Source organism: Myotis lucifugus, unplaced genomic scaffold (genome assembly GCF_000147115.1).
Source record: "Myotis lucifugus unplaced genomic scaffold, Myoluc2.0 scaffold_274, whole genome shotgun sequence".
In the NCBI taxonomy this organism is placed as follows: Eukaryota; Metazoa; Chordata; class Mammalia; order Chiroptera; family Vespertilionidae; genus Myotis; species Myotis lucifugus.
Genome location: NW_005871322.1, coordinates 1,531,671 through 1,558,371, shown reverse-complemented (window position 1 = coordinate 1,558,371; position 26,701 = coordinate 1,531,671). Strand labels below are relative to the sequence as shown.

Sequence of the window (26,701 nt, the reverse complement as noted above, 5' to 3'; positions counted from 1 at the left end):
CCTCAGAGACGCCGGCGCAGGCCACCTCAGGCCACCTCGGGCCAGGCTCCCTCCTCGGGCCTCAAAGAGGTAGTGTGAGGAAGGTAAAAATAGGGTGAGGGACTCAGCAACAGCTTTGACACATGGTTTTCTCATTCCCGGGACTGCCACATGCAGCCCTCCTTTTCCAGCTATTCTAAGTGAAAAAGAAATGAAGATTGTCTGAGAATGAAATAAAAACAGGGCTATATTTTAGCCACCTTTTCTGCATTCTTCCACCTTCTCCCAAGGGCTCCTTTTGGCTCCTCTTTCCACACCAAGCCCAAAGTGGGATGACCCCGAGGTTCTAGCCTTGACCCCTTTTCTCCTCTGCCTGCCCTCCTTGAGAACAGGCGTCTACAGCTGTGACTTTATCACGGGGTCCAAGTGGTCACAGCCCTGCACGCTCCAGGCACCTGCTCGCCTCTTCGATGTCACCTCCCGTCCCCCACACCCAGGGGGCTCTAGGCTGCTGGTACAAAGCCCAGTGGGTGTGCGATCGAGGGGAGGGGTGAGAGCTGTAGAACTGAGCCTTGGAAGATGGGTGCCAAGTGGACCGACCGGGAAGGGTGTTCCAGAGTCAGGGGACAGCATGTGCGAAGGCATGGAGGCGTGAAAGAGCATGGCATGTTCCAGGAAAGTGAGCGCTACAGGTTGGGCTGTCAGAACGAATGAGTAGGAGGAAGGGGAAGGCAGAATTGAGGCTGAGGAGGGCAGGGCCCCATCTCCAAGGGCCCCCATGCCGGATAGGTGGGAAGATTTGTTCTGTGCTCGAAGGGAGGTCTGGAGGTGCTGGACCAGGGCGGAATGAACTCAGAGCTGCTCGTGTGGGAATCACGGGCCTGACATGGAGTGTGATGGAAGCGCTCAGATGCAGGCCTGGTGACGGCAACCGTGCAGGAAGAGATGAGGCCAGGCAAGAGGGGAGCAGGGACTAGAAATGGATGCAGACCTGCGAGGATTGGCCTTCATTCTGGATAAGATGGGGTGAGGGTGAGGGAGGGGCCAAAGACAGAGCAGGGAGGGCAGGCTGGTCAGTTGGGCCCAGGGAACCAGCTCCACCTCCAACCTCCTCTCTGTCACTTTCAGGCGCTCTCTCTTCTTTCTTTAACTGCCAACAATACGACACCAAATACTTTTTAATTGCTTAATGTAGTTCCTTGTTTTTAACCTATAAAGAATGAGTAAATTGAATGGTTTCTATTTCCTCCTCAAGCAGAAAAGCAAAGTTCCCTTCAGTCTCTAGTGTATATGAATGTCTAGATTTTTTTTCTTGATGAATTAAAAAAAAAAAAAGACAATTCAGACTCCAGGATGAGGTTTGGTGAAATCCCTTCGGTGCCCTCCCCGCCCCTGAGAGAGCCTGGGGCTCCCTGGGGGACCCTGACAGGACTCTTTACCTGTGGGATCTGCGGATCTTCCTCACAGCCAGAGGGCATGTTCTTAAACCCTGGGATGATGACATTTTGATAAAGTTTTAAAAACCGATTTCACTTTGCAAGACAAACAGCTAATAAAATAGATTCTTTTTTGGTAACCACCCATACAGCAATCAATCTGTCACTCGGAAGATTGTTTCCCGAGAGGTGTGAAATGAGGCCACTCTGGAGTTCTGTGGGAACAGAGAGCCCCCGGGAAGCCTTCCTTTCACCACCGAAAAGCAGGGAACCTCTGTGATTCAGAGCCCAGGAAAGACCCGGCTAATCAGCTGCTCAATCAATACCAACTTCTGGAAGGCAAGCAGGAGGCAGCTGTCCCACTGTCTACATGCCGCCGGCCCATGTCTACCGTCACCTCGTTTCTCTTCAGTTGCCTCTGTTAATTTTCAATTCCATCCCAATTGGGAGGGGGGGGAAGTGTTTCCCACACAGGAGGCTTGCAGAGAGCTGGGGGGAGGGAGCTCTGCTGTGCTGTAGCCATTCAAGTAATAACTTAAAACAAAGGGTCATTTCGACACCACCAACAAAAGTCAAAGGACAAGCCTGGGTCATAAGACACCACCTGAGGCCACATCAGATAAAGAGAACTTCCCCTCACTCACTTTCTTCAGATTTGCTTGGTTGCCTCATGTTTTTCTACCTTTATTTTCCCTTAGTCATCATTTTCTCACTGCTTTAAAAAAAAAGTCCCATTATGTTGTACATAGAACACAATTTCATCATCTTAAATCTTTTTTTTTTTTTTTGCAAAAGATGGACTAGATCTTAGTTACTCAGAACCTCCCTCAAAGCAGCTCTAACTGAAGAATTCTGCTACGTTAAACTTAGAAGGGAAGCAGGCTGCTGCAAGTACTGCACAGCAGTGTCTGCCCACAGTAGGCCCTCAATAAATGTCAATTGTTTTTAATGATGGAATCCTAAAAGCCTTAGGGACAAATAAGATGAACTGGGAGATAACTACTTTGAAATAAATAAATAACCTAATATCACTAACAGGAACATATCAGAACACTGGTAAAACTATAAAAGAATTTTAAGACATCTGGAAGTAGTAGTTGGCATAACTAAAACAACAAAACGAAGAAATCCGTGATGTTGAGGATAAAATAAAACATCAAACCAGAAATGTAGACAAAGAAAACAAAATGAGGTTCAAATAACTGATTTGGAAATGGGAAATGGTATCACAGCCCTAAAATAGGAGAGAGAAATAAATGGAATGAGGCATATGATAAGGGAAACATCAGGAAAGAAATAATACAAGAAAAGTTTTCAGAGATGAAAAAATAGCTCATCCTAGAACTAAACACATGGTACCTTTCAAGTTTAACTCTAAGGGAAAGAAGTAAGCATTTGCTAAATTTTTGAATGATAAATTATCTGGAAAGCTAAAGTAAAGGGAGATTTGTTATTTTGGTTTTTTGTTAATTATCACCCACCCGAGGATATTTTTTCCATTGATTTTTAAAGAGAGTGGAAGGAAGGGGGAGAGACAGAGAGAGAGAAACATCGATGTGAGAGAGACACATCAATTGATTGCTTGGATTGAGCCTGTAACCGAGGTACTTACACTTGACCAGAAGGGAACCCGTGACCCTTAGTCCACGGGCTGATACTCTAACCACTGAGCAACCGGCTAGGGCATTATTTTGAAATTGGATAAAATGACAAGAGAGTTGGCATCATAAATAGTGAAGATAAGATGAACCTCAGGAAAAAATGTGCAATTCTAACCACATATCAGTTATGCTCCTAAACAAGACTTGCTCTGAGCAAGTAAAAGAAAACTAAGTCATTTAAAAATTGGGGCAAATTTGTGCACAGTTATACTTTTTAAAAACAAAGGAGAATGTCTGACTTTTTATAAAAATGTAAAAGACAAAAGCTGATATAGCATGACACTGGAATTAGAATGAACCAATTGAAAAAGAAAGAATAATACGTGATCTGAAATGTAATCACTCCGAAGACTTCACCTTCACTCTAATAATTCCCAAATCCTGATCCAGCCCAGTTCTCCTCTGAGTTCTAGGCCTGAATATCCCACGGTCATGTGGTCACATCTTATGCAAATATCCCTCAACACCTGCCTTCCCTCACCTCACCCCTGGTTAGTGAGCAACTTCAGTGCCCATACTGTTGTCTGAGCTGGAAACCTCTAAATTCATTCCTGGCCCTTTCCATGCTCCTCAAGCCCCCCCTCGATCTCATCTATCTGCATTCGTCTGCTGGGGCTGCCATAAAGAGAACCAGAGGCTGGGTGGCTTAAACAACAGGAATTTACTTTCTTACAGTTCTGGAGGCTATAAGTCGAAGATCAAGCTTCTGGCCGATTTGGTTTCTGGTGCAATCTTTCTGGCTTGCAGTCTTCACATGGCCTTTCCTCCAGGGGTGTGTGAGGAGGTGGGAGCTCTCTGATGATTGATTTCAGAGAGGAAGGGAAAGGGAGGGAGAGAAACATCAGTGATGAGAAAGAATCATTGATCAGCTGCCTCCTGCACGCCCCCTACTGGGGATCGAGCCCGCAACCTGGGCATGTGCCCTTGATCGGATTTGAACCTGGGACCCTTTAGTCTGCAGGCCGACACTCTATCCACTGAGCCAAACCAGCGAGGGCTCTCTGATGTCTTTCTTATAAGGATACTAATCCTATCAGATCACAGCTCCTCCCTTATGACCTCATTTAACCTTAATTTCTTTTTAGAGGCCCCATCTCCAAATACAGCCACACTGGGGATTGGGGCTTCAACATATGAATGGGGGGTGGGGGGCGGTGCTGGTGGTAGAGCTCCTCTCACCAGCCAATCCCTAGCAGTTACTCTGGGGTATTTCTTCACCCCACCTAAGGTCGTAACCAAATGCACACATCCACCTGAGCATCCCTGTCCAGCCATGCTTCTTCTCTTACCTTGGTTTTGGGGCTCAAGGGGCAACTCCTTCACCAGAGTTTAGTCAAGACCTTTCCCCAATGCCAGCAGCTGCTCCACACCCTCACCTCCAGGGACTTCTGCCACCCCAACCTAGTCTCAGATCTGCATGAAGTCTGCCCCTGACCTCAGCTGGAGGGCTGTGTGACTGCAAGTGTTACCAAACCTCTCTGGGCTTGAACTTTGCTGAAAGCAGCTGGCCCCAGCACCACCATGCAGATAAATCATCCTCGTAGGTGCCAGGCCCTTTGCAAACATTATTTCCAGCCCCATAAAGTCTGTGTTATTATCCTTATTTCAAGAAAGTAGAAACTGAGGCTTGGAGAAATGCCTGGCCTGAGGCCATGACTTACTGGCCTCGGGAGCAGGCCTGTCCGACTCCGCAGCTGTTTCTGCTGCCCAGGCGGTGTCTCGGGAGAGGCAGAGGCATCCAGGAACGTGGACCAAGCTCTGTGTGTCTGGGGACATGGACTTACTTGGAGCTGCACGTCCATCAGGGGTCAGCCCAGGTGCTGGTCTGTGGTCTAGGGGCCTGTGGGCAGGAGGCCCCTGGTGGACAAGCAGGCAGGCGCGTGCGTAGGACCATGGCTGGCTCTATGGACACTGCCTTGCTGTGCTGGGTACACGGCCCACTTTCCGTGCCCGCCCCCTCAGGCCTCCCGGCCCCCACTCCCACTGCCTACTTAAGCAAGAGGCCCCGACTCCACTGGCTCAGGCACCGCCAGCTTCCAGAGTGGGAGAGCCGCGCTGCAGGCCTCGCGCCCGGGATGAAAGGTCCTTCTGTTTCACCAGTTCCTGCCGGTGCGTTTTGAATGATGCTGCTGAGCTGGGTGGTGGTGGGAGCTGATTCTGCTCACCTGGGAGGGGACGGAGCCGTGTGGCTGGCAGAGGGAGGCTCTGGTGGAATGTTTCCCATTTTAATCCCCGACTTGATGTGATCTTATTTTCAAAGAGGGGGGAAGGCTGTAGTTTGTGAAAGGACAGAGGAGAGCACATATCAAAACAAGGTCTGGCTCAGAATATCAACGATCTGACATGTAATTTTAATGTCCTGTAATTTTAAGGTTGTGGAGATTCCATTTCCCCTCAGGAACCCCTCCCTAAATAGTTAGTTCCTGTCATTTAATTCTAATTTTAAAACACACACTGGGTATTTTTTCCAGAAGAGTTTGGTAAGGGAGCAAGGCTGGACAGCTAGAGGGGCCGGTTTGGGGGACAGCTGAGGGAATGTCCCGGACACACTCTCATTGAGATGAGGAGTGAGCAGAGGGCAGTGGAGCCGAGTCGCACAGGCCGGATGGCTCAGGAGAGGCCTGCCTCTTCCCAGGGGGTGCCAGCCTGTGGTCTGAGGTCAGGTGAGCCCAGCAAGAGGGTGAAGGACAGAGGTTCATGCAGGTTGCAACCCTGGCAGATGTCGCAGGGACAGGGACAGGGACAGGACCTCCCCTGGAGGCCAGGACAGCAGCTACCCTCTGACCTCTCAGGAGGCTGGGCTCCCAGGCTGTGGGTAGGAGAGACACCTACCTACCAGATGCTTAACTCAGAGGAAATAAGCCAGGGTGCCCACACTGAAGCAAGGGCCGTAGGGGAACACAGGTCACCGGGGGTAGAGCTAGGACCTCGGAGCTCCGACTTCCTTCCCCACCCTCATCTGGCAGCACCAAGTACCCATGCTCATTTGGTCCTGGCCGTGGCCATTCAAGACTTTGTAGTGACCCCCAGGATTACAGGGGAGGGGGCATCTGAGACTCACAGGTTAAATAACTCGCCCAACACCATTCATGACTGGAACCCACGTGTCACGGGAGCTTTTCTGTATGGATTCCTAATCAGGAGGGCACCAACTGTTTGCCAAGTGAGGAGTCACTCCTTCCAGTCATTCTGCAAACATCTCTGGCTTGGGGGGCAGAGGGACTGGGACTCCGGTTTCAGATTCTTCTGAAACACTTAGTTTGGGTGACTTTACATAAAGAACAGGGAATGGTCCAGTGGGGAGCTGGGGTGGGAACAGTCTCCCTACCTGGGATGTGGGATGGTTAGAGGACTTTGGGCAGGAAGCAGAACTGGCTGGAGAAGGTGGAGAGCCAAGGAGCGCCGCCCGGGAGCCCTCGCCTGATGGGGGCTCAACTTCCAGGGCCTGAATCCAGGGATCAGGGCCAGGAGCTAAGATCGGCTGGAAAGTTGGGGTCTGGACTTAGGACTGGGCTAAAGAGCCTGCACTGTTTATCTGAAGCCAAAGGGCAAGCTCAGAGGGTTGCCTGGGGCCAGGAATCAGGGGGTGGGACCAGATATCACGCAGGGCCGACACCTGAGGTCAGGGACCCAGCTAGAAGGGTGGGGCGGGCCAGACAACAGGACCGCCTAAGAGCCCCCAGTGGGGCACCAGTGACTTGGGCAGAGATCTCGGACTGAGTTTGTGAGTGATGCGGGAAGCTGATAGCAGCCCGCCCTGCCACCCCCCTCCACCTCCGCTGAGCCTCTCCTTCCGAGTCCTGTGTACTTCCCCTCCCTTATCTGCTGCCAAATCCCCCTAGTTCTTCCTCCCCACAGCCTTCCTCCCCCACCCCACCCTGTCCAGTCCTGGTAACCACTGTTCCCCGTCCTGGGCCTGGCTCAGTTTTCCCCCCACCCCAGGTCTCCCCTGGGGAGAGCTCTGGTTGTTCTGGCTTCACCTATCAGATCAAACCCAGGCCCCGCGGCAGGAGCTCTGAATTTGCCTCTCCCCTCCCCCACCCTACACGCTTCCGCCCGCTGCCGATCTGTCCAAGTCAGTCCCACAAACCTCCCTTCCCACCCTCTCTGGCTGCACTAAGTCCACGGGGACAGCGGGGCCCACACCCTCTCCTCGGCGACATGGAGGGTGCGGCAGTGCCTCCTGCAGCCCGGGCGGGGCCCCTGGGCCATTGTACCCTGCTCACCTGTGCCGGGCTGTTCTGCTGCGGGTTGAGCTCCAGCCGCCTCTATAAACCGCTCATCGTCTCCTTTCAGGTCCCTGACCCCACAGTGACGTCCACTCTTCAGACAGAAGGAAAAGAAGGTCCCATCGGCCCAGCCTCAGGTAAGACAGGGGCTCCTTAAATAATGTTTTATTTAAGCGGTGCTGTGTGAGATTGCTTCAGAAAAGGTTCTGCTGCTGAGTTAAAAAGTCTGAAAACACAGCTCTGGGCTCAGCAATCAGACAGGCAGTTGGGTCCTATTCCGAAGCAGGCCTCCTGTGGAATACAGTGCCCGCAGAGAAGGTATGCCTGATACACCCAAGATGGAGAAAATACAAACTCCTACAATGGGTAAAAAAAGCATGGAGGCAGCACTTCACAAAAATGAAGGAATACAATTTAAGTATCCAGTAAAATGGAACCAGATATCGTTACCCAATAAACTTTTAAATTTTATTTTAAGGCTAAAAGCCAGAGCTGGTAGGGATGCTATGAAACAGACACTCTCAAACGAGTTGGGTGGAGAGCAGTTTGGCAATATATATCAGAAGCTTTAAAGTTTACCTGGTCATTCTACTCTCGAGTCCATCAATAATTCAAACTTCTGGGCCATTCTCAGGAATAAAGGCAGAAACTAGCAACGCAGTGATCCCAACAATGGGCAACCTCAGTCCAGGAACCAGGACAGCAAGACCATTATAAAAACCTTCCCCCTCCCAAATGTTGGCAAATTAAATTTTTTTTGGAGGGAGGGGGGCGTTGCCAGGCTGGGGGTAGAGAGTTTTGAGGGCCCAAGGTGATGGTGACTGGAAGGAAGAACAGAAGAGGAGGTGGGTGAGGCTGGCAGTCCACAGGGAGGGGGAAGATGATTGGGATCTTCACTAAGGCCTCAGTGAGAGTGGGTGACAAATGTCACCTTCAGGGGACTGGACAAAAGTGGTGAGGATCTTGTTTTGTGGAACTTGAGGGGGAAGAACAAGCAGAACAAGGGAGATAGCGCCAGGTCTTTTGTACTCTTCCCTAGGAACATGTTCTGGGTTAGGGACCTGTCCTGGGTTAGGGACCTTGGTTCTGGACAGCGCTCATTTACATATTTTGAATATGTTTGCATATCATTTGTATTCACCCTTGCTGAGAAAGGTAGAGAGGAAAGGGAAACTCGAGTCAGGTGACCTCATCAGTGTGAAGAGCACATTCTGCGAGGTGTGTGCTGTGTGACATCTGCTCAGATGTCCCCAAGAAATGGATCTGTTAGTTCTGCTTGTCTGATGCTCATTTCTAGTCTCCCTCACATTGTTGCTATGGACTGCCTCATTGCTGTGCCCCGCCTCACAGGGACGGAGAAAGGAAAGGAGGGAGGGAATGAGTCTGAGGTCTTAAGCAGGCTGCTGGTACCCAGAAAGCTGGGTTGCTAAAGCCATCCTGGCTGGACTCTAGGTTTGCTGGGGGCAGGGCTGACACTTGACAGTCAGTCATCCAGGTTCCTATTATCTGCCCACTATGTGCACAACACACAGCTAGGATCAGGTGATGGGATGGAACACTTGAGTGCCTGCAAGAGGACACAGAATTAGAACTCAGATCTTGACTTTCCCAGGACTGGAGGTTGAAGTGATTGGGTAAGCACTTCACCCCCTACTCCCCGAGCTCCAAGGCTGCTGGTGTTGGCCATGTGGGCAGAGCCTCTGATCCTGCAGAGACACCCCATAGGGCCACACATAAGGCTCTCCCTCCTTTAGTTTTGAGGGAAGAAATAGACCAACACTGCTGGAGCCTCCTTTCCCTCAGTCCTGTTTCTAGCTGGGTAGAGCTGAAGGTATGAGGGGCTGGTCACCTTTCTGGTGTGCAGACTGCAAACATAATAAATGTATGAAAACTGCCATCTGTCCTGAGAGAAATGGCCTGCTTAAGCCAAGGCCCCTAGTCATCCCTGGGGCCATAGAGGAGGGGACTGGTGGGGTTTTGCAAAGAGACCATCACTGTGACTTCCAAACCTTAAGCCCCTCTGCTGAGGCCTTATCCCTTCACACAGATGAGGGTTGTGAGGGAACAGCCCCAGCAAAGGCATGGAAGACTAGGAGGGCATGGTGGGAACTGTGCAGGTCAGGGCCCTGGGACTCTAGAAGCAGGAGAGGAGCAGAGCCATCAGGCTGCTGGGTCTAGCCTGCCCTTTCCTACCCTTTCTTCCCTGCCACATGCATCTTCCTGGGGGCAGCTGGGGCCACTGAAGAGTTTAACGGGGGAGCAACGTGGTCCGACGTGGAGCATAGAAAGATCCTACCAGCTTCCAGGAGGGCCACAGGGCGGGGGGAGGCCAGCTCAGGGAGACCAGATGGTGGCTGTTGCAGTTTCTAGGTGGGATGCTGAGGCTGGGCCTGGGCCTGGGCCTGGCAGGACCTGGGAATGGAGACAAGGGGTTAGGGAGGCAGAACAGTGGGCCAGTGAGAGGAGGCAGGGTATGGAGGACTGCTCAGGAGACAGAGCAGGTGTTGGAGAAGTGGAAGAAGAAGAATGAACTTTTAGGGGGAGATGAAGAGCTGTCCATCAAACTCATGAGGTCAGAGATTAGGAGAGACACCTGGGCTGGCTGTCATCTGGAAACAGGTGACTCAAAAGGGGTCAACAGAGAAAAGAGAGAAGACGCAAGGGAAGGTCCAGCTCCTGAAGGGTGTGCAGGGGAAGAGGGGACGAGGGGCTCTGAGAAGGAGCAGTCTCAAGTGCAAGAAGGGAACAAGAAGGAGGAGAGACAGATAAGAATCAAGCAGCTTAAGCCTCCTGTTGGGCCTATTTCTTAAAGCAAATCTGGTTGAAACTGAACAGACTGGTTTCTCATTGATGCTGACCTCTGTTCTGTTAATTTTCTTTCCAAAACTTTACCGGACACCCTGTCCACCTTCTGTCTAGCAGTGGGGGTGATGCAGGTAGCCTCAAGTTGGGGGTCTTGGCAGAGGGTCACTCGGCCCTCCCAGAGCGCAAGACACAGGCCCAGCCGGCCTGCTAGGCTCTGAGCTATAGCTCGCTGTGGCTCTGAGCCCATGGCCTGCTTGAGGCTTGCTGGGTCTGTATGGTGCAGGTGAGATGCTAAGCAGACATTTTAAGCATTTAAGTTAAACAAACCCAACCAGGGATAAACTATGTCAGTGTGTCAGATCCTCCTCTCAGGCCTATTTCCCACAGCTACTCCCCCGTCCCACCCCCAGTCTCTTCATGGCCTGCAGTCTGGGATCTAGCGGTCAGGACGCCCTGAGTGACTCCGCCTCCCTAGTGCCCTTTCTCAGCTCTCTGAGACCTCCTTCCCTTGCTCACTACTGGCTTCACCCGCCACCTACCACTTCCCTGTCTCCATACCCTAGGACAGGGGTGGGGAACATCCGTATAAGACCTGCAAAATCATTTGGTCTGGCCCTGCCAAGACATTAGGGATCAGTTAATTAAATGTCTGACCAAACATAGCAGGCTAATTTTTAAGTTGATAATTTTGTTTGGCCTGCAAATGATGTTATAAATACCCAAATGGCCCTTGGCAGAAAAAAGGTTCCCCACCCTTGCTCTAAGAGGACCCCCCACACTCAAATATGCTCGCCTAGAAAGCAAAGGCCCCGCCCCCAGAGATTCTTGGCCCTCGCTGTGAAATACCCTTTGCAATCTCAGTGTTGCATCTGTCTCATAAGAGATGTACCCTGAGCATCCCCCTGCCTCCCAGCCTACCAGCTGCTGCCCGGCCCTTCCCCTCGCCAGCCCTGGCACGCACCTGTCAGCCAGAAGATCCGGCTGTGTCTGACCACGCCCCGCCTCCCAGGGCTGACCCCAGACTATCAGGCATGGGCTGTTGGCTCCATCTCAAGATACAGTCCACCTCAGTCCAGCTTTGCAGGCCCTGCTTGGCCCCTGTGGCCAAGCCCATACACAGATCTCTGGCAGAAGTTTCTAATGGATTTACTTCCCCATGTTTACAGGTTTACTTTGCTACCTATATCATCAGCCACGGCAGAAACAGTTTCCACTAAAAATTAAAAGATTAAGGCTCAGTTCCCCTGAGGCCTCATGGTCCCAAGGACCATGGGCACAAAGCAGGAGCTGACTTCTCAGTCCACACATTGAGGAGTTGGAAGGAGAGAGCCTCCCACCTGGTCTGGATTCAAGGCAGAGGAACCTCATTATTACCATTTAACAATGAAGATCTTTCTCAAAGAGGGTCGGATCTGAAGGGTGACCCTGGGAAACGGAGAGCTGTCCATCAGGAAGGCTTGTTTTTGGTAAATGGGCTGATCAAATGCCAAATCGGAAGCCTCCTCTGTGTGTCAGGATAGGACAGGTTCTGCTGTGGCTTATCATCACAGGTTTTCTTCTCTCTAACTGCACGGGGCTTAGCTGGGGTCCTGCTCCGGGCCTCCTCAACCTGGGACCCAGGCTGATAGAGCAGCCACCACCTCAAACACTGGATGCATGTGGCAGAGGGGAGCTCTGGAAGGTCTCACACCTGCTGTTCAGTACGCAGGCCCAGCAGTGACCCGTACCACTTCTACTCACAGCTCACTGGTCAGAGCTGTCACATGATCTACCCAACCACAAGGGGACCAGGAAGTGCAATCCTGCCTCCTGCCTGAAAGCAGACGTCAGCTGCTCTAGGGACCAGGGAAAGTGGGGAAAACGTCCTGTCCAAGGCTTGGAGGCAGATGTGAACAAGAAAGGACAAGGCTACCCAGAACTTCACAAAGGCAAAGCGTGCTTATCCTTTTAAAGTAATCACTCCTGAATGAAGAGGTGTCGCTGTCTTCATTAGCATGTCTATACCAGCAATTTGGGGACACATAACCTCCATAACTAGAGCCAAGAGATCTTGTCACCCTTTTCAGAGTAGGATTCAACAGCCAAGAGCAGGTATAGACAGGCCTACCACTACCAGAGGGGCAGGGCTGAATTGGAACCCAGAGCCTCAGAAGGCCCTTGGAAGCAGGTTGGGTGGCAGAAATTAGATGGAACTTGGGGTACTCGACCCAGCATCTCTCCCCCACTGACGGACACATGACTAATTCACAGTCTTATGCAGATGAGGCTCTAAGTCTCACCCCTGTAGGCAGCAGACTCCATCAGCCTCCAATCCTCTCCAGTTATACATTCTGGTGCAGGACCTGGCCCAAAGGCAGGTTGGAGGCCTCCCCAAGCAAGCAGGTTTGGCCTGAGCTGGAGCATCCTTTCTTAAGGGGAGGTGGTCTTCTGGCTGGTTCTCTCAGAGTCAAGGGCTCCTGTGGTACCCTGTGCAGAGGGAGGACCTCAGTATAGCAGTGGCCCAGGGTCCAAGATCTCTGAAAGGTCCAAAGACAAGGGCCTCAGCTCTCAGTGGTGAGCGAGCTCCGGTCTTGGCCTAGAAATCTGGCCCTCAGCCCAGCCACCCAGGGTTGCAGCGAGGGTTGGTGAGATGCCATTGTCTGATTTTATTTACTCACTAGAGGCCCGGTGCACGAATTTGTGCATGGGTGGGGTCCAGCCGGTCCACTCCGATCGGGGTGGCGGAGGCCAACTGGGGGTGGGGCCAGCCGGGAGGAGAGGCTGCGGCCAGCCCTGAACCCTGGTCAAACTCCCGGTTGAACTCCCAGTCAAGGGGACAATTTGCACATTAGCCTTTTATTATATAGGATTTGCAAGGATTTGCTTTTTAATCTCTGCATAAATCCTCCTGGAGGACTCAGTTTGTTAAAATGTTCTTTGCAGAGAAAATGTAAGGCTGACTGTGAAATGATTCCCTTCAGAAGAATGTAGCAAGTCTGTTCTGTTTTAGGAAGGTTTGTTGTCTTCATCTGTGTTCTCTGGTGCCTTGAAATGCCTACACACCGCTCAGCCGGCCAATCCATTCCGGGAGGAAACACTGAGCTTGAAACGCAGCTGAACACCGGGTCTGCAACAGTCATACCATTTGTGTGGACTTGTATTTAAAGTTCTACTCCCACAGAAAGTATGTTGTCATTTCTTCTTTGGCAAAGTACGTTCCAAGCCTTGTTCAGCTCATGAACCATTAACATCAGCCCTCATGTCAGGGAAGCGGGGACGTGGCTGGAACAGAGGCCTCACCCCGAGAAGCAAGATTCCTCCTGGTCTCCATCCCTGAGGAGGTCTCCCTGAGGGAGGAGGTGGCACTGGCTGGCTGGGACACGCTGGGGGCTGGCACTCAGTCAGCCATGCAGCACATGCCACAGAGCTCACCTGAGGAGGGGACGTGACCTGTGGGGGGAGTTCCAGGATCCCCTGCTTAGGGCTTTTGGTGAGGCTCAGTTCAGGCACAGACCCCAGCACCTGGAGGTCTCAGAGCACCTGAGGCCAGAGGCCACGCCCATCTAGATGCCCAGCTGTTGGCATGTGGCCTCCTGGTTTGAGCCTCACTTAGGGATGTTGAAGCCTCCTCTCCGGTGGTTGCACTGCCAGCCCCAGTCCTGCCCTGGAGCTGCCTTGTCAGTGCTCAGATGGAGAAGACCCTGGGAACAGTGATCGCAGACCTGATTTTCACCATGGAGGAGGCCCCACCCCGTTTCCCCACCGGGGCTCAGCCTCCCTGAGAGCACAGGGCTGGTGGGAGCCCTATGGGCTTCAGCTTCCGGCAGACTCTCAACCGACAGATCTGGCTGCAGACAGGCTCCTGAGTATAGTACAAGGGTCCGTGGGAAGGAGAGATGCTGCTCCAAACGGCTCAGGTGTGGACTCAGGTGCCAGCCACCATCCAGCCTGTCCTAATGGCCCCCTTTTCAGTCACCAATAGGTGATTCTGGAATGGCAAGCAGTAGAGGGTAGGGTGGTCAGATCTTCAACCTCAGCCCCCTCCTGTGATGGAGCCCATACTCTGAGGCAGCCGCCCCATGTCACTGCAGCACAAGGTCCTAAACCCAGGGGTGCTGCTATTTTCAACATTAGGTTGGTTCCGGCATCCCTCGCATATATGCCTCCAACCTGGCTTGAGATTTGCTTTCCAGTCACGTAAGAATCAGCTTAATCTGCCTTCTGAGTTCTGACATGGAAATGCCGAGGCTGGCTGACTGAAGGAGTGCACGGAGCTGCGCGCAGCCTGTTCCTATTCTCAGAAACCACATGATGCATTAATAGCTCCCATGGAAAGTTTCTCTGAAAATTTTATAGCCCCTTTGCCTGCACCTGGCTTCTGCGGAGCCCTGGGACTTGGGCTTGCACAAGCAGCCCACGACAGACAGTTCTACCAAAGATGGAGGCCCCAACATGCCCTGCACCCCCCTTGCCCCTCAACTGGGATAGCAGGGTGCCCTCTTTGTCAAGCAAATGACCATATGAGGAGGAAACCTGAAGGCTCCAGCTGTATCTTGGGAGCCTTTGCAGCCAGACTAGTAATAAAAATATTACTAGAGATGTGGTAGGCACTGTGCTAAGCGCAGCACATGCATCGTCCCTAACTGCCCTGAGACAGTGTTCTTACGCATGCTTATGAGATGAGGACACCACAGCTCAGAGGGCTAGTTAAGAGTGTGTCCAGCCCTAACCGGTTTGGCTCAGTGGATAGAGCATGGGCCTGCGGACTGAAGGGTCTCAGGTTCGATTCCGGTCAAGGGCATGTACCTTGGTTGCAGGCAAATCCCCAGTAGGGGGTGTGCAGGAGGCAGCTGATCGATGTTTTTCTCTCATCGATGTTTCTAACTCTCTATCCCTCTCCCTTCCTCTCTGTAAAAATAAGTAAAATGTATTTTATAAAAAGAAAAGAAAGGAGTGTGTCCAATATTCAGGGACCTGACCCCATCACATCTGACACCTGACTTGGTGTTCGGAATGGCTGCACTGCTGTCTCCGGAGTGATGCTCACGGAGCACAAACCAGGACACCAGGTGTTGAAGGGCCTTCCAGGACTCAGGAGGGGGCCCCTCTTTGTCCTGTGGGCAGGCCAGGTTGTGCCATAGGAGGTTTTCACAGGGGTAGAACTGATAAGAATTGAGTTTTAGACATGAGCTTGTAGACAGGATCCCTTTGGTGGTAAGTGACAGAAAAGCAACTCAAAGTGACTAGAGCAAATAAAAGGGTAATTTGTTGACTTGTTAACTAGAAAGTCTAGGAGTTGTGTTGGCTTCAGGCAGAGGGAAATTGGAGTTCAAAGATGTCACCATGGCTTGGCTTCTCTCCTTCCAGCCCTAATGCTTTTCCCTCTCAAGGAAGGCTCCAGAAGCTTCAGGTTCTTAGTGCTTCCATCTCAAAGAAAATGCTGAGGGGTCCAGTAAGAGTTCTATGGAGAGCTTGGGTCATATGACTATTCAGCTTGAGGTCAGGGGGCTGTGGTGCCGATTGGCCTGGTGTAGCTCACTGCCCTCTCCTTGGATTGGAGTGGGGCTGACAAAAGTGGGTCTGCCACAACCAGAGAGGTGGAGCAGGCTAGGACTTGGGCCTGTGCTGGTGCCTGAGACTCCACTGGAAGCTCCCAGGCTGGGAGGGGGGCAGGTAGGGGGATGTCCTGATGTGCAAACAGACACGTGCCTGATTAGAGGGACAGTGGGACTGTGCATAGGAGGGGTAGGGAGGCGAGGGAGGGCTTCAAGGAAGGAAAGGCAGCTGCTTTGGCTCTAGATGAGTGGCAGGCATTTACAGGCACAGCTGTGTCGGTGGGAATCCCACTAGGGCACACATGCCGTGCCAGACCCCCAGACCCAGTTCTGCTTCTGGGATGTGGCTTTCGGGGACTAACCTGGATTTGTCTGACGCCCGTCACTCAGAAAGGCTCCTCTCGGTCGTTCTTTCTGATCTCCCAGCTACGAGTTGACTTCAAGTTTCAGCAGCTCAGAGCTCACGTTGCCATGCCAACCCCTCCCCTGCAGGCATCCAGGCAGAAATGGGCCGGCCCCATCTCGGGGCTGCCAGCCGATGTGAGCACATTCTAGTAATTGGATTGGAGCAATCCTCTCAGCCTTTCCTGCGGAAACCTCGGGCTTGGCCCAGCTCCTGCTAGACCTGAGCCTGTGGATACAAAGAGGATGGGAGGTGCTTCAGGACTCCCAGCCCTGATGCTCGATGGAAGGCTCCGTGGGGACCAGATGGAAGGGCATGAAGGAGGGACAGGCCCCATCCTAGCCTCACATGAGAAAGCTCCGACCCTCATCAACTTCCCAGAAGTTCTCCAAGGCTCAGCGATCCCAAAAGATGATGCGGGCTTCGTCAGAGGGGCCGGGGCTTGCCTCCACCAGCAGAGCTGAGGGCTTGCTCACTTTCCACTGCAAAAGACATTCAAATTCAAGTCAGCACCCACCCAGGACCCTTTAGCCTCTGCAGCAGGTCTATGCACCAGCATGCATGCCAGGCCCATCTCCCAGGGAGATGGGAAAAGGAATGCTGTCTTGGTGCCAGTGATACTTGGCTAGGAGTAGAGGTCCTGTCCACTGCAGCTTGCCCACAAAGGCTGTTGGGGACCCACCCTCCCCTCCATCAACACCCAAAAAGGCTCCTCTCCTGAGGATGCCCTCCCCAGGGGATGTCAGAGCAGCTTCTTTGCCACTGCTACTGGCTGCTGGGCCCTGGAGCCCTCTGAACAGTCCACAACCCCCGCTCCCATGCTGTGGTGGCTGCAGGCCACAGGTTAGCAGCAAGGTGTCTCAGGGCTGACAGGTCACTATAGGTCATCAGTAGCCCCACAGGAGCAACTGCAGTGTGGAACTGCTTGCTGTCGATGCCCCATGCCTGCCCCAGAGTGGGTGGGCCTGTGACCTCCCGGGCCCTGCCCATGTCCTAAACCAAGCACTTTTCCTCTCCCTTCTAGATTTAGGGTCATCTGGGCTCCCAAACCTCCCTCAGCCAGTTCCCCTTCCACCTGGTCAACCTGCAAACTATGGTGCTCTCCACTCTCTGTCCGTCCTTGCTGCAGGAAGTGGAACAAGTTAGCAAAGGTCAGGGGCTCCAACCTAAACAGGGTGGACAGCATCTTTGAGGACCTGAAGGCCCTTTGGGTCAGTCAGGGGCCTGGGAGTTCAGCAGGTGGGCTCAGGCTCCCCCCAGACCAGCGCACAGACCATCTAGTACCGCCTTCAAACTGCTGAATCCACAGGCTGGAGAGCAAACAGGGCACACGGGCCAACCTCAGGGGAGGAGAGGCCAAGGAGGTGCAACAAGGGCTGGGGAGTGGGGAAGGAAACAGGGCCAGCCATCTTAGTGGCCTGTCCAGCTTTCATCCTCATGATCGCTTGATAGCCCTGGGAGACAGGGATCGCCACCCTGTGTCATAGACGACAAGACAGGGAGTCAGCAAGCCTGACTCCCATGCCAGGATTTCCTTCAGGTCAGCCTGAACCTGGAGCCCAAGCTGAGTGTGCAGCAATGGAGCAGGGATGAGGGATAAGGGGTGAGTCTGGGGCCTCCAGTTATAGGACAGAGAGGTTGCCCTCTGTTGAGCACTGTATAGCGCTTCCCCCCCGCCACCACCATCACCACCACTGGGACCCCAGCCCAGTACTGAGACTATAGTGTTGGGACTGAGGGCATCCCGAGCAACCCTGGAAGCCACACACCAGGATTCATAAGGGATAAACCTAGGGGTCATTGTCGGCTTTAAAACAGGAATCTGAAAGAACCCAGCCTGTGGGCGCGAGCTGTGACAGCTCAGCACACATGGCCTTCGAGGGATCTGTCAGCCCCATCAGATACCCATGGTGGACTTCACTCGGCAAAGGTGCAGCCCCAGGACAGGCACGGAGAGAACCAAAGCACGGAGGAGAGGAAGGTGTTCTCCCGGAGACGGAGCCTGGGCTGGGCCACCCACATGTCCCACCAGGCCAAGAGCACAGGCAAGGGCAAGGGCCCCGACAGGGGTGCAGGCTGGGTGCCTGTGGGCCCGCATCCTGCCCTGCCACCCCTGTGAGGACTCCGGGGCTCACAGAGAGGTTGCCAGCCTCCAGTATTTAACTCTCACTCTCCTCTTTCATGGGGAAAGTATAGATCAGACTAATTAATGTGCTGTTGTTTGTTTGCCCTCCTTTCATTTCACTGAGACAAAATAACCACAGAGCTTTAGAAACCAGCTCCATCGGTGGCAAGCCCTTTTGTGTCGACTGCGTCAGCAGCTCCTGGGGTACATGCAGGGGCTGCCGGTGGGAGAAGGGCAGGTGGGCAGCTCCTTCTAGCCAGGGCACTGCTGAAGGGCAGCAGAGGAGGGGCTCTGGGCAGGGGACCCAGGGCAGCCGCGAAGGGTTAGGATGGAGGCGGGAAGGGCTGGGATGCCCGGATCTGCCACATCTCAGAGGGCTGCCATGGTGGCCAGCATACCTGTTGGCTCCCTGGGCCACCTAACCCAACGATACCTGAGTGGGGACCACAAACATTCTGATGGCCAGCCCAGGGGAGGCAGGAAGATCAGGCCTGGCCACTCACTGTCACTATAGGCAGGGCTGGGAGGAACCTGCCCAGAGGGTTTCTAGGGCCAGAGCAGGAGCTGAATAAGGAGACACACACACACACACACACACACACACACACACACACCCAGTCCTGTCCCAGCTAAAACCAAACACCAACCCTGATTAGCCAGTGTTGGGGACGAGCCCCACGGAGAACAGAAGGGACTTCACTCAGGAAGCCTTTTACAAGCGAGGCCACATTCACCTCTAACCTGAGGACCACGGGCCAGTGTGCTTACAGGGCGATGTGGCATAGACAGAACAGACCCTCTCCTCCTCCCAGATCCTTCCTCCAGAACTGTCCTCACAGCCAGGGCTCAGCCAAGCTCGAGTCCTCACACAATGTGACAGTGCCCCTCGGGGCAGACAAGCCCGCCTGGGAAGCCAGGATGGGTGGCAACATGGACTGACCCCACCTCTAGGGCAGAAGCGGGGCCGGGTTGGTGAGACAGGACACGACCCCCCAGCTGATCTGGTGACGAACTCTGGGTTATGCTCCTACAAGCTTCACCACAGCCTCATCACTATGGGTCCCCAGAGGCTGGGTAAACACCCCACATTCTTTTTTTTTTTTTAAATATATTTTATTGATTTTCTACAGAGAGGAAGGGAGAGAGAGAGTTAGAAACATCGATGAGAGAGAAACATCGATCAGCTGCCTCCTGCACATCTCCCACTGGGGATGTGCCCGCAACCCAGGTACATGCCCTTGACCGGAATCAAACCTGGGACCTTTCAGTCCCCAGGCTGATGCTCTATCCACTGAGCCAAACCGGTTTTGGCCCACATTCTTGTCTGCATAGATTTCACATTCAGCACAATAAATGCACCTGGCGGCCTCGCCCGGGCAGAGCCCTGGCGTCTGCTCTGAGACAGGGACCAGGGTCGACTCACTCCAGCAGCTTTGGCCTCCGCTGGGCCCAGGAGCTGTATCTTGGGAGCTTAAAGGAGAAGCTTGGGCCAGACCCTCAAGGCCCCAGGGGGCTTCTCCAAAGTTGCAGGGACCATCAGGGTCCCTTGTAACCTGGTAACTGACCATTCTGGATGTTAGTAGAGTCCAGGCTGGGCCTGGACCCCCGCCAGGTGGGGATTTTTGCTGGGGGTCAGTGGGAGTGAAAGGCAGAAGTGGTCTGATGCTGTAGGCTGAGTACAGTGAGAGCCTGGTTGTGGGGAGCCTTCCCTCGGGGGTCCTGCCAGCCACACAGCCCTGCACCCCAGGACTCTAGCCGCTTTTCTCTGTGGTTTGTTCCCTCTTCGTTCTGACCTGGTGGCCACTCAGTGAGGCTCCTCCCAGGCTCACCCCAGCTGCTCTGGGCCAGTGTCAGGTCCAGGTACCCTCTAGGATCCCCAACCTGCCTCCTCAGCACCCACAAAGCTGTGCTCCTCTGAAATCCTGGGCCAGATTTCAAGCAATTAGGTTATAAGATCGAGATGGTCAGCCAGAGACAGTCACATCACCAAGCTGTTTACTCCAAGAAAACCTAACACACACAGGCCAAAGAAGTGTGCCGGGACAGCCCCCAGCCCCAGACACCCCGTGAGCAGCTAGCTCCCGTCTGGTCCTGGGAACAGTCCTTCTCATGCCAGAGGAAGCAGGAATGGGGTAAACAGGGACAACAGCCCCAGCACCCAATCTGCTCCCCTAAAAGCTAATAAAAGCCCTCTTCTCTCTGTGCTGCAGGCGCTCCAGCAGGCCTTGGTGGCCTAGCATGGCCCACTGAGGTGAACCATGACTGGCTGGCCAACACTCACCACCAACCATCCCAAGTCACCTCTCACCAGGACGTGACCCCTCCTCCTGCTGTCCCCCACTCACCCACCCCACCCAGGAACGTGCCTGCGTTGCCACGGACACCATGTAGTAGGGCCGGCCGCGGCACCCAGTGAGCTGCGATGGTTTTGTACACGACCCCCTTTTCCAATAGCTGTCTGTCTGCCCTGCACGCCGTGTCCTGGTACCTCATCTTCCCATGCTACTGGCTGCTGGACCAGCTTCTGGCCTTGTTCACGCCTGCGCCCTGTCAGAAGAACCAGCTGCTCTGCATCGTGCTCTTCATGCCCATCTACCTGGGCTTCCTGGTCACCTCGCTGCCCTTCGCGTTTCTTGGGTTCCTCTTCTGGTGCCCCCTGCAGTGTGCCCGCCGGCCCTACGTCTACTCCCGGCTGGAGGACAAGGGCCCGGCTGGCGGGGCAGCCCTACTCCGTGAATGGAAGGGGACGGGTCCTGGCAAAAGCTTCTGCTTTGCCACGGCCAACGTCTGCCTCCTCCCCGAGTCGCTGGCCAGGCACAACAACGTTTATAAAACCCAAGTACGGGCCAAAGAGATCGGGCACAGAATCCGCAACGGGGCCAGTCGGCCCCAGATAAAAATCTACATCGATTCGCCCACCAATACCTCCATCAGCGCAGCCAGCTTCAGCAGCCTGGTGTCGCCCCAGGGCGATGGCATGGCCCGGGCTGTCCCCGGGAGCATTAAGAGGACTGCCTCTGTGGACTACAAGGGCAACAGTGGGCGTCACCCCAGTGACGAGGCTGCCAATGGCCCGGCTTCCGGAGACCCAATCGACTGCAGTAGCCTTGAGAATGCCTGCGTCGTGCGCATCAGTGGCGATGAGGGAGGCCGGCACCCCGAAGCTGACGACCCTGCCACTGGGGGCCAGGCCAGGAATGGGGCTGGCGGGGGCCCACAGGGCCAGACGCCCAACCACAGTCGGCGGGATGGGGACTCGGGGAGCCTGGGCAGCCGCTCTGCTTCCAAGGAGTCCCTGGTGAAGGCGCGTGCCGGGCTGGACAGCGGCGGCAGTGGGGAGCCAGGTGCCACCCACAGCAAGGCCCCGCACAAGGCCTCGGTGGTGAAGAAGGTAGCTGCGCGCAAAAGGCGGCACCCGGACGAGGCCTTTGACCACGAGATCTCGGCCTTCTTCCCCGCCAACCTGGACTTCCTGTGTCTGCAAGAGGTGTTTGACAAGCGGGCGGCCACCAAGTTGAAAAACCAGCTGCATGGCTACTTCGAGTACATCCTGTATGATGTCGGGGTCTACGGCTGCCAAGGCTGCTGCTGCTGCCGCCGCTGCTGCGAAGCCCACTGTTGCTTCAAGTGTTTCAACAGCGGCCTCTTCTTTGCCAGCCGTTACCCGATCATGGACGCAGTCTATCACTGTTACACCAACGGGAAGGGCGTCGACAGCCTGGCCTCGAAGGGAGCGCTGTTTCTCAAGGTAGGAGGCCTGGGCACACGCCAGCTGGTCCCAGAGCCATGTGGGAGGTGGGCTGCAGCCCGGGGGTCCTCACGCTGTGGGAGATCTATGGGCAGACGAGTTCATTCATGGAGCTGAACCAGAGGGCCCCCAACTCAGGGACAAGGGAAGAAGGTGGGGACAACAGCCGAGGCTCCGGTATGACAGTGATCTCTGAGCCACCATTTCCCCATCTGTAAAGTGGGGGCAATGTGGAGCCCACTCACAGGGTGGGAGAGAATGGTGAGGCCTGGGGGTTCTCTTGGTGCTGGAGATGAACGTGGCCGGCCAATGATGGGATGGGAGTGGTGGGGGGAGGAGGAGACTACTGTCTGTAACAAAGCAGACATTCACAAGACGGGAGACCAGCAAAAACCAATGGTTGCAGGTCCTGGGCCCATTACCACACCGGCCTCGCTGGCCGGGACACCCTCTCCCTCCTGGCTGTCACACCAGGCTCTGCCCACCAGCCCAAGGCTTCGCTTCCAAAGTCACTAATTAAAGTGAATCATAATTATTCCTGCTAATTTGGATGCAATTGGCGGAGATTTTAGACCATGATAATTTGGTCATTATGCATTATCTTCTCCTGAGCCTGACGCACTCAGAGTGTCGACTTCTTGTTCTCTATCCAAAAGCCGCGCTTGGTGCTTCCCGAGTTTTCTGAAGCGTTGCTTGGCCAGCAGATACAGAGCAGGGCTTTCTGCCCCAGAGGCAGCAGCTGCTGTGAGTCTGGGTTCTGTCCATTTCCCTCAAGACTTCTCAGTTCCCCCTCGAAGGGGGTCCACGAGGGCAGGCAAGGGGACCCAGTGTGGCTAATGTGGAAGTGCAGGTAGGAGGCTGTCATGCCCAGGCCTCAGCTCTGACTGTGCTCTGCCTGTCCAGGAAAGTGCTGTGTCAGCCAAGCACCTGTCGGGAGAGAGGCCCAGGCTGACTGTCTGCATGGAGACGGCTGGAGCCAGGGCCAGCACCCAGGGCCCGGGCACCCCTCCACGTGTTCTGTGGCTCTCGTGTGGCTCAGCAGGCCCAGAGTCGGAGTCCTTGGCTCTCCACTCACAGCCTGAGATGCTGAAATTGAATGAACTCCTCTGACAGGAGAGCCGACCTTCCCATGGTGGCAGACGGTTCATCAATGTTCAGTTCCATGGATGTATTTTCATCTCAGTGTCTTTCTGGGGAAGGAGAGGACATGTCAGGCTCAGGGAAAGGGGGGAGCACACCCTTTCCCTCACACCACCCTACCACAGGTGGCTCAGCGGCCAGGGAACCCCTCGACCCTGCCCCCGGCCCATACATCCCCTCCTCATCTCCCTCCTTGGTCTGGCACCTCAACCACCAAGCCCACCAGGGCCACCAGTCCTGGAGACAGCCCCTCCACTGTGGGCTTTCCTTCTAGGCTCCTGTTGCCTGCCCCTCTGTTAACTGTCAATGCTCCCTCTCCCTCCTGGGTCTAAAACTGGTCTATAGACATGTTTAATTTGGTTCACACCATTAAAATATTTCTTGTCTTGGCCAACATTTAAAAATTAAGACATTTCACATAAATCCCAGTTTGCAACTTCTTCCCCGACCGGGGCAGATCTGGCAGCACCAGGCCTGCTGATTCTGCCCAGCTCTCAGCTCAAGCAGCCCCCACCACAGGGTGACCCCACTTGACCAGAGCTCTTTATTCTCAAGTGGTCACCAAGGGCTAGCCCCCGCACCTGCCTCAGAGAAAGCCATTCCATAGCCTCCGTTTCCACACTTGCAGAGGGGTCTCAGGTCTGTCCAAGCCCAGATCTCTCCCCTAAGCCCCCAGCTCTGTGTCTGGCTGCCCTGACACAGTCCCATTTACTCCTGAAGAGAACTCATCATCTGCCCTGGTCCCACCCTCTCCCAGGTTCCACCATCTTTCAGCCAAAAGGCCCCACCCTGACTCCTCTCTGTGCCCTGGGCCCATCCAATCCATGCAGACAACCCATTTCACTTCCCAGATACCTCTGGACCACCGCGCCCATGTCTCCAGCTGCCCTATTCTCCCCCTTCCAACCCATCCTCCTCCTGCCCCAGTCTGATTCCTGGTACCCCTCTCCCCCTGCCTTGGGGAGAAGCTCAGCCTTCCCTGGGCCCTCTGCCCTCACCTGGCTCCGCTCCAGCCCGGCTCTCCTGGTCATGGTCCCGCCCAGTTTAGCCTCACCATCTCTGTGGAGCTTTCCCAACTGGCGTCCACAGAAGCCATCTTCCCATCATGGGTTCCTCAGCATTTGTCCCCAGCAGTCTTGTCGCCTGTCCCTCCCATTAGACAGACCCCTTCGGAGGGGAAGGGAGCCGGCTGTGCCCAGCACACAGCTGACCCAGCTCATCTCTGTTGCCAAGAATGAGCCTGTTTTTCCTGTGTAGGGAAATGAAACAAATGGGGTTTCAGAAGACAGGCTGGCCCAGGAAGGGGTCCAGGGCTGGGAAAATGCTGCCCTGGCTGTGCGTGGAGCCAGTGCTCCCTTCATTGGTGGGGCTCCCCTGTCCACCCTGCCCTCCTGATGGACCCTGTGGCACTGCCGATCCTTGAGGGAAACGCTTTCCTGCTACTGTGAGGGTCTGAGAAGGAAGGGACTGGACTCGCTTTGGCCTCGCCAATGAGAGAGCCCGACTCTGGGCCCCTCTCTGTTGACAGTCTGTGCCCACCAGAATTAAGAGGCACAACCTCTCAGTGTGATTGTTTGTTTTTGCAAGAGAAACACAAGCCTCTGCAGCTCCTGAGGACTCGAGCCAGAAATCAATAAGTCCCGGCACATAATCAAGTGGATCTCGGCGCGCTCACAGGCTGACCGAGCGGGAAAGGGGTGAGGAGCTGAGTGCGGTGCCTGGTGGAAGGGCTGAGGGAGAGGCAGGTGGCCTTGGCCTGTGTCTCTTCAGGGCTGAGTGGTGCCTCTCTGCACCTGTCCTGTCCCTTCCCAGGACTCAGCACAGGCAGATGCACTAAGTGCTGAAGGAGTGAGGGGATGACGCTCTAAGCCAGCAAAAAGCCTGTCACCAGGAGCTCAGGAAGCAGTGCGGAGCTCAAGGAGAAATTGGGAGGGGGCAGCACACTGATTTGAACTGGCCTCAGCCATCAGGGCCTCGTGACCCTGGCCAATTACGGTATAATTTTAGTATAATCCTCACAGATGTAGAAGCACTAAGCAGGGGTGCTCACAGCAGGAGTATTATTATTGAAGAGGGAACAGGCAGTCATTGCCCAAGGAACACAGGGGCGAGAGCGCCACCGTGTGGCCTTACATGGGGCATCATGGCTTTAAAACTGGATTGTGTTTTTCCAACAGGACACATCAGTGGTATGGGATTTCTTGAGCTGTTTCAAAAGTGCAGGGAATTTTAGACCGAGGCTTGAGTCTGGAATACAGGCAAGAAGTGACCGTTGAACATGAGTTTATAAAAAGCTCCAAATCCAGGCCGAATGGCCCATTATCAAATAACCAGACATGTATCCCCCCAGGGCGCTGGGAAAAGACGTGTCTCCATCTGGCTGGGAGAGGGGATGAGGAGCTGCAGAAAGCTCAGGGTGTGTGATGACACCTAAGTCCATATGGAGATTAATGCCGACCTGACTCTGACAGCAGAGATGGCAGCCTTGGAGGCTCTCAGAGTAGAGGACCGTGACATGGCAGGGGTAGCGGCACGTTCAGGCCACTCTGAGCTGCAGGATGGGCAGGGCTGTTCTTGGTGGATGCCAGGTGCACCCACCCTGCTGCTGCACGACCTGTAGACCTGGCCTCTACGTCACCTTCCTGGGACAGTTTCTAGGGTCCAGGGTCTCGTCATCATTGAAAACCCAATTCAAAAATGGATGTGTGAACTTTGAGGAAGACAGAAGCAGCTCAGGCAAGAGGAAGGCCAGTCTACCAGAGGCCTCTAGGCAAAGGTGCCCACAATGGTCCTGGGGAGCGTGCCTGGGAGGGACTCACCCATTTCAGCCTCGACCAGCTGAGCTGCGGGGAGGGCCTGGGAGAGACAGCAGGCTGGGTGGCCACCCCTCACCTCTCTCCACAGCTCCTAACAAGGGCTCAGGCTTGCATCAGGTCACCACGGGGGCCATTTCGAGTTGTTTGTGATGTACATTGAGATGCTTGTTATCATTACACCAACCTGTGGAGACAGCCTGCCAGGGTCCTCCCCTGGGTACTCCATCTCGTGAAGCAGGGGGGGGTGAACAGGAGGTGTGGACTGAGGTCTGGGGAGAGTGGAACTGCAGTGGAAGGAGGACTGGATTTGGGATGGAGGCCATGGGGCACCTAGGACCAGCCTGTGACACAGGTGCCACAGAGACACAAGCCACCACTATCACCCAGACTGGGGGACTAAGAGCAGATGACGTGACTTCTCACGAAGCCAGAGGGCAGAGACTGGGGAGAGAGAGCAGAAAGTAGGACCCGAGGCCTCTGGGTGTCAGCTTTGCGGCTGAGCCAAATCTGTGAGGCAGCCACCTTAGACTTCAGAAGGCTGGGCTGCAGGGTGTGATCAGGCCTAGGGTTTGACTAAGGGAAAGAGGGAAGAGGCACCAGACAGGAGTGAACAGGGAACTGTGAGGCCGGCACACCCTGGTCACCAGCGGAAGGCAGGGGTTTGGATTGGAAATTTGGGATTATTTCTGCATTTGTCCTGTAAAGCCTACATGAATGGCCAGGTGGCACTCACCATGCTGTAGGCTGCCATTTCTTTATGCATCTGCCTCACACACTAAACCAGGAGGATTCTGGAAACAGGGACATGTGCTATTCCTACCTGGG

At 54.3% G+C, this 26,701-nt stretch overlaps 1 protein-coding gene across 2 annotated transcripts in view; it reads left to right on the top strand.

Annotated features, from left to right (window-relative positions):
- SMPD3 (sphingomyelin phosphodiesterase 3) overlaps positions 1-26,701 on the top strand; it is a 77,627-nt gene that overhangs the window by 43,301 nt on the left and 7,625 nt on the right. For both annotated transcript variants that reach the window (XM_014464976.2, XM_023763077.1), the window contains exons 2-3: positions 7,373-7,442; positions 20,383-21,920. In XM_014464976.2, the coding sequence (XP_014320462.1) occupies positions 20,595-21,920 (1,326 nt within the window). In that variant the 5' untranslated portion in view covers positions 7,373-7,442; positions 20,383-20,594. The remainder of the gene's footprint in view (positions 1-7,372; positions 7,443-20,382; positions 21,921-26,701) is intronic.